Here is a 7,142-nt window from a genome sequence, read left to right as displayed (position 1 = left end):
TTTCATAGTCTTCTTTTAGCTTTTTCTAGGCTTTGAATTAGCAACAACAAAGTGCTTGTATCCTGCAGTATAAGGACGTCCCAATGGTTTTCAGAAGACTAGTTTAAACTTCTTAATCAAAAAAAAAAAAAGTTTCCAAAGCTGAACTGAATTATCTGGTAAATACTCTTTCTCTTCCAAGATTATTTTTATTCCCCCATGGGTTTCCTCAGACCAATGAAGTTTCACTCTGGGCAAATGTTTGAGACGAAGGACCCTGTTTAGGAGAGGTACACTGGGAAGGGTCTGTTAGGTCTAGGAGGTCCTGTTTCTAAAAAGCCTGAACTGGGAGGTACCTGTCAAGCTTTGGTCATTAAACAATTTAGAGCAATGGTCCTTGATTCAATGCTGGAGGAAGTGTTTAGGAAGCATTTGCTGTTCGGGACCTGGGCTGAGCAAGTTCCTCTTGCCCTCACCAGTCAGAATTTGATTTTGGATCTAGGAAAAAAACTTCCGCAGTGAAAAGCCTGAAATGGGGTCCTTTGAAGCGATCTGTCTGCGCCCCAGACCACAGAGCCATTCCAGGCCTCTAGCTCAAAACTCCCTTCTCCTTCAACGCATTGATGTAGCTGGTCACTGATGAATTAGTGCTTCAGTTAGAGATGTGATTCAAGGTGGGTATGGACAGGAATATGGCTTAAAATTTCAAGTCAGGTGAGATAAACTTTCCTCAAAGATATTCAGGCTTTGAGTCTGCAAACTTGAACCCTGCTATTTCCAAGATTTGCAGGGAGAATAAAGACGCTAAATGTCACAAGTCGCTTTCTCCCCAGGCAAATGCTGGCAACTGAACCCTAATGACAAACACAAGCTTAAAACAAAACAAAACAAAACAAAAAAAACCTCATGAACACACATTTGCACTGGCCTCGAGAGGAGATTCAGGGGGCAAGAAAACACACCCATTTCCAGTTTCTAAAAGTAGTCCTGTTTGGAGAGAGGAAGAAATGGAGACCATTTGTATAAATTAGCTACTACGAATCAACCGAATCAACGGGTGCGGGTCTGCTGGGACACACCTATAATCTCAACACATAGGAAGAGGCCAGTGTTGGGGGGGCGGGGGTGGTGCAGCAAGTTCCAGGCTGTCCTAGGCCACAAAGTGAGGACTTTCTAAGCTAACCAGAGCTGGAGAGTAGGAGTCTGTTTTACGGGAAAAGAAAAGGAAGGGGACGGGCCTGGGCCAGGGGGGGAGATTAGTTTGGCATACCTTGGCCTCCTCTCAGCCTCCCCCATCTTTATCCCTTTTCTTGAGGAATGAATTATGGTAACAGCTAATGCCATAGAACATTCTACAAAGACAAGATAACTAAGTACCGTGTCTGAACAATTTCTATAGGATGTTGGCCACTGTTTTCCACTATAGTTTAAAAGTTACACTACTTTGAGCTCATAGTAGGAGCGTTATAAATGTCCCAGGAGTGCGGACGTTCCAACGTTCTCAGGCGGGAGCGCGTGTGGGATAGGCACCAGGTACACTTTAAAGAGGGGTTAAAAGACAGAAGAAATGAGACTCGGCAAGCTTCCTCTTTAAACAATCGGCTTTAATTACGCCTTGGACTTTTCAGTTTGGGCGATTATAACCCTTGAGGGATCGCCTAATAACAACTCTGCTGACTGCTCCTGTAATTAACTCCTAATTTATTTCAAACGGGGCGGGGGCGGGGCGGGGGGGAAGAGGGCACCAGCCTCTCCAGGGAGAGCCAATCGGAGGTGAGCGTCCGTGGCGTCAGGAGCAGGGCTGTGGTCGATTGGTTGAGCCGGGTCTCCCACTTCCCCTCGGAGGACAAGCTGAGCTGCCGGCGCGCCCCTGCCGACTCCCCCCGCAAAAGTTGGAGTCTTCGCTTGCGAGTTGCTAGCAGAGTCGCGCGCCGACAGCTACGCGGCGCAGAAAGTTATGGCTTCTCCGGCCAAAGGCAGTGACTTGTTTTCGTCGGATGAGGAGGGCCCCGCGGTGCTGGCCGGCCCGGGCCCCGGGCCTGGGGGAGCCGAGGGCAGTTCGGAGGAGCGCAGAATCAAGGTCTCTAGCCTGCCCTTCAGCGTGGAGGCGCTCATGTCCGACAAGAAGCCGCCCAAGGAGTCGCCCTCTGTGCCACCCGACTGCCCCTCAGCTGGCGCTGTGCTGCGGCCACTGTTGCTGCCGGGACACGGCGTCCGGGACGCTCACAGTCCCGGGCCTCTCGTCAAGCCCTTCGAGACCGCCTCGGTCAAGTCGGAAAATTCCGAAGACGGAGCGGCGTGGATACAGGAGCCCGGCAGATACTCTCCGCCGCCCAGTGAGTGCGCGCCACGGACGGGACCCGGGCTAGACCCGCGCGTGGGGTCCCAGAGGGGCTAGGGACGGGTGTTAACAGAACGATGCTTTTGACCCCTTGGCACCCAGTTCAGCGAGCGGTCCGCATCCCAGAATCCCTAGCTCCGCGGAATTTACAGTACCTGAGCGCTAGCTGGCATTTGAAAAACCAAAACCAGTTATTGATTTCAGCAGCCCTTAGCCCCCCACGCCCGGACGCTTCAAGCTTGTGTTTTTCTGCTTACTATAACACCTGCCTAGGAAGTAGGGGAGAGTCACTGTTTTGTTTGGTGGAGTCAGGGGTCTCCTGTGGCTTGTGCTGGCCTAGAACTCGATATGTAGCGCAGGATGGTCTTGAACTCCTCATCCTCCTGCCTCCACCACCTAAACACTGGAATTACTGGCGTGCACCACCACGCGAGGCTGGGATCCACTTTTAATGAGTATCGAAATGTGTTTTGCCAGCTTTCAGAATATGCAGACAGCCCTTCCAAGTGTGCCCCACACTATAAAGATGATAGACAATTGGATGTTAACTCAGCTTGTGGTGCGGAAATCTTTGGTATCCTTCGAACTCCACAGTGACCAAGCCAGATCATAGGTGGCAGAGACTGGTTCGGAAAGGAAGTTTCTCCATATTCTAGTTCGTTGTTGGTTAGGTTCTGAGCTTTGCTGGAAGCTAGTTTGGGCCAGACCTTCCTAGGCTTTCCTGGGTTTACAGTAATAATAGCATTCCTTCAGAACTCAAGAATGCACAGTGTGGTGGCCACAAGTTCACCACATTTGCCTGCTTGCTAGAACCTCAAAGTACAGGCAGAGGCATGCCACCTGTGGCTGCCCCTTCAGACATGGTGGCTACTGCTTAGAGGACCTGCTTGTTCCAGGTCACCATCGATGCTTGTGCTGGGCATGGGGATCTGGTACTCCCACCCATCTCTGCCCCTCCATTGATGGTGATGACGATGTGGTGATACAGGTGATCTTTTTCACCTGCACCCCCACCTTGTTCCAATGAGGCTGTGCTGACTTCCTTTCCAGGCTCAGCATCCCTTTGGGGTCCTGGGTCCTTTAGGTTTATCTGCCTTTTCCCTCACCCTCTTGCCTACCCCTCACTGAACTTTGGAATAGTTGAAAAAGAAAGAGAGGGGTTGGGGAGGGACTTTCCTAGCTAAGCTGGAAGAGAACCTGTCTTCATTTGGGACTAGAGATACACGGTATTTTTGTGAACAAAACAAGACCATATACCCAGGCGTCAGTGGCTGTCCCCTCTGGCAGTCTCTCTCCACCCTGTTGGAAATTCTGAAAGGCTGAAAGGGCGCAGAGATTAAGGACTTAAAGAATTTAAAACTCAAGTTTGCACAGCGCTTTTCACTACATTATCTTATCTGATCTCCTTTGTGCGGCAGCCGAGAGCCTCTTGTTAACAGGAGAGGCCATTTCTCAGCAGAGTTCAGAGGGATCAGCAGTTTGGGCCCATGAAAAAAAAACTCTTGGGAACATTTATTTACTCATCACCCCCTCCCCCAAGTGAGTTCTGGGCACTCCAAAAGGTAGTACTCCCAAGCCACCCCAAGGGATAAGTAGTGTTTATCCATTTTATTGACAGTGAAATGGAGGCTCAGAAACATGAAGAGTCTTAACTTGTTTAACAAATTTGGAATGCCTGTATTCTTAGGCCTGGGGCAAAGCCCCACAACACATCCAGGATTCCAGCCTTAAATGGAATGGTGGCCAAAGGTCAGAAGTCCTGGCATACTTAGGCCTATCAGTCTGGTAGGGCATCCCCCCCCCCCCCAGCTCTGTAGCATCTTTGCCGTGGTGGGCTGTTTTCCCTGACCTATATAATACCCTTTTATAGGAAAAACTAGGGGCTTCCAGAGGTGGGTTCCTTTGAAAATACAGGGTTTTGTTTTGTTTTGTTTTTTTGATACTTGGGGCCTGGAAGTGTCAGCAGGAGGAGCCCAGAGAGTGCCAAGAATCAGCTGGGAGCTGGAGTTGGAGGGACTCAGCAACTCTGGCCCTGGTTTTGTCACTCGGAGAAAGAATAAAAAGTTGTTTTGCCTTGTATAATCACATGCTTTCTCTGGCTGGTATAAGATGGGGTCAGGGAGTAGTCTCCTGTCATGACTTTGCCACATATGATCAGTCTTCATGGCCTGTGCTTTGTAAGTCTCCATGTCGCACCAACCACACCAAGAGGGACCCAAGCTACCCTGGTTCGAAGCTCTCCTGTGGACCCAGCAGCGAGTGAATGCTGGGAGAGTTTGGTATCTAACCTGAGTCGGCCAGGAAGGCTGAGAATTCTGCAGGTCCCTGCTTTGGTGTTAGTCTGTCTGTGAGTTAAGAGGAAACCCTTCCCTGCCCTTGGCTTGTTTGGAGATTAGCACTGCAAAAGTCAAGGCCTTTCGGGAAGTCTACCCATCTCTCCCAGATTGCTGCTTTCTGATCACAGGAGCCTCCACTTTGTAAAGCTACAGCCAACAGTGTGGCACTAGGACAGGGGCTGGGTTGGGACTTGTGCTGTGTCACTCTCAAGGATGAAATGTAAATTCTTCTTCAGGCCACCAAAGTAACTAAACAAGAAATGTAACATTCCCCTGCAAATGCACAGCAGTTACCACTCTGGCTACATTAGAGAAATTTGAATAACTTGTAAAAGCCAAATGCAGAAAAATAATTGTTTAGCATTCTATTCTTGTTACTTTACACTCCTCCCCTAGCCTCGAGGAAAACAAGACCAGAATTAGTTGCTGCTGTGGAATCACCTTGAGGCCCCATCTCTGTGCTTCCTATAACAATGTGCTTCCTATAACAACCCATTTTAAACGAGTCTGGACGCTGTTGCCATGTCTTTATTCTGCTTGTTATTCCCCACTTCTAAATTCCAACAACAAAATAATCATTTACACATTTGCCCTAAACCGTGGAATGGATAGAAGAGCCTAAGATGCCATCACCATGGGCTCCAAGTTCAGAGGCAGAGTGATTTCCCTTGACATGTCCGTTTATGAGCAGGCTAATTTTCCCTCCATCTTAGTAAAGTTTATATTGCCAAAGCACACAGCCAAGAAACTTATCCCGCATCAGGATCTGTGAAATGACGTTGGGGTTTTATAATCTGTAGGGTGGATGGAATGACAGCTGTGTGGTTGTTTATTGCTTGGTTCTGCCCCTTCAGCTATAGATGCTATTTGCTTACCACAGGCGTTATCTGCATGAATACCCTTCGTAAATGGGCTGGTGCACCTCAACTTTTCTGGTTCAGAGAGCTATCTGAGGCTACCCCAGTATCTAGCGCTCTTTTTATTTTCCTCCTGATGTATGGGTCTTATTAGGAGCAGTTATGAGTTCAGACCCCCCATTTTAAGAACAAAAGATATTGAATTCTGAGGAAGTTTTATTTCTTAGATAAGTTCTCAGCTCCTGTGACTTATAGAGGGGCTTTAGTTGTGGTTTCTATTTCCATCTTCTGCAATGCAATATGTTTTTCATATAAAAAGTTTCATGACCTCATTACTCAAGCTGATATAGAAATACAGCAACTACCATTTAAATGTGGTCCTTTTCCATCACTAACTACTTCTACACACACACACAGACACACACACACACACACACACACATACAGGTTTGACAAAAGTATCTTTTTGAAGACTGAAGCAAAGTTTATGTGTTCCCTTAAGAGGGGAGAGAATGCCATGTTTGCTAATTGATTTCCCCTCTGTCCTTTAGGACATATGAGCCCCACCACCTGCACCCTGAGGAAACACAAGACCAACCGGAAGCCACGTACACCCTTCACCACATCCCAGCTTCTAGCCCTGGAGCGCAAGTTCCGCCAGAAACAGTACCTCTCCATCGCAGAGCGGGCTGAGTTCTCCAGCTCTCTGAACCTTACAGAAACCCAGGTCAAAATCTGGTTCCAGAACCGAAGGGCTAAGGCAAAAAGACTGCAGGAGGCAGAACTGGAAAAGCTGAAAATGGCTGCCAAACCTATGCTGCCCTCAGGTTTCAGTCTGCCTTTCCCTATCAACTCACCCCTGCAAGCAGCATCCCTGTATGGAGCATCCTACCCCTTCCACAGACCTGTGCTTCCCATCCCGCCCGTTGGACTCTATGCCACACCGGTTGGATATGGCATGTACCATCTATCCTAAAGAAGCGGAGATGGACAGACTCCAGGATGGATGTTTGCATAAAAGCCTCCCCTCCCTCTCCAAGAAGGTGGTGCCAGTCCAGCTCCAGAATGCAAAATTTGCATCCATCGCCACCCTAAGCTGACAGGCCCACAGGGCCACTTGATACAGAGTGAATTTGTTATTTAGGTGAGAAATCTTCCAAATGTCCCCGTGTCCTCTCACAGATATTGGCTCTGCTAGTTTTTATGTATAAATATATAATAAAATATAAGACATTTTTATATGCCAGATGTAAAAAATTCAAGTTATTTTGAAAGGCAAAATTTATATGTCCACTTATCCATTTTTCTAGATAGCACCGTCTTAAGATATTGTGTTAATTGCATTTGCTGTATTTTCTTAAAAGGGAAAGAGATTAATTGCAGAATTTGCAAGGATGGCAGACTTGCTTATGGAAGGCGGACCAGAAGTAGACACAGCACATATGGGAAGTAGACACAGCACATATGGGAAGTAGATAGAGATGGACTCCTGCAAGTGAAGGGAGGTGTGTAGCATGTTTGCATTTTATGTGCATAAGAAAGAAAATCTCTTTTGAGGTGTACATTTGACCCTCTTTTTCCTCCTTTTCTCCATATTATTAAATCTTTTCTTAAGGGCAGTAAGAGGAG

The 7,142-nt window shown here is 47.7% G+C and overlaps 1 protein-coding gene across 1 annotated transcript; it reads left to right on the top strand.

Moving 5' to 3' along the window:
- Positions 1-1,832: 1,832 nt before the first annotated feature.
- Msx2 (msh homeobox 2) lies at positions 1,833-6,661 on the top strand. Its single transcript, XM_051171399.1, has 2 exons — positions 1,833-2,315; positions 6,065-6,661. Exons 1-2 carry the CDS (start codon positions 1,937-1,939, stop codon positions 6,487-6,489), a joined length of 804 nt encoding a protein of 267 aa, XP_051027356.1. The 5' UTR covers positions 1,833-1,936; the 3' UTR covers positions 6,490-6,661.
- Positions 6,662-7,142: the final 481 nt, after the last annotated feature.

Source organism: Acomys russatus, chromosome 3, assembly GCF_903995435.1.
Source record: "Acomys russatus chromosome 3, mAcoRus1.1, whole genome shotgun sequence".
NCBI lineage: Eukaryota > Metazoa > Chordata > Mammalia > Rodentia > Muridae > Acomys > Acomys russatus.
Note: the sequence above shows the minus strand (reverse complement) of the source record. Positions and strands in the feature narration are given on the sequence as shown.

Bases quoted from the DNA above. Each gene is read 5' to 3' on its own strand.
- Msx2 (XM_051171399.1), top strand. From the start codon at position 1,937: ATGGCTTCTCCGGCCAAAGGCAGTGACTTGTTTTCGTCGGATGAGGAG. The intron at 2,316-6,064 runs GTGAGTGCGCGC...TCTGTCCTTTAG, and splicing joins CAGATACTCTCCGCCGCCCA to GACATATGAGCCCCACCACC.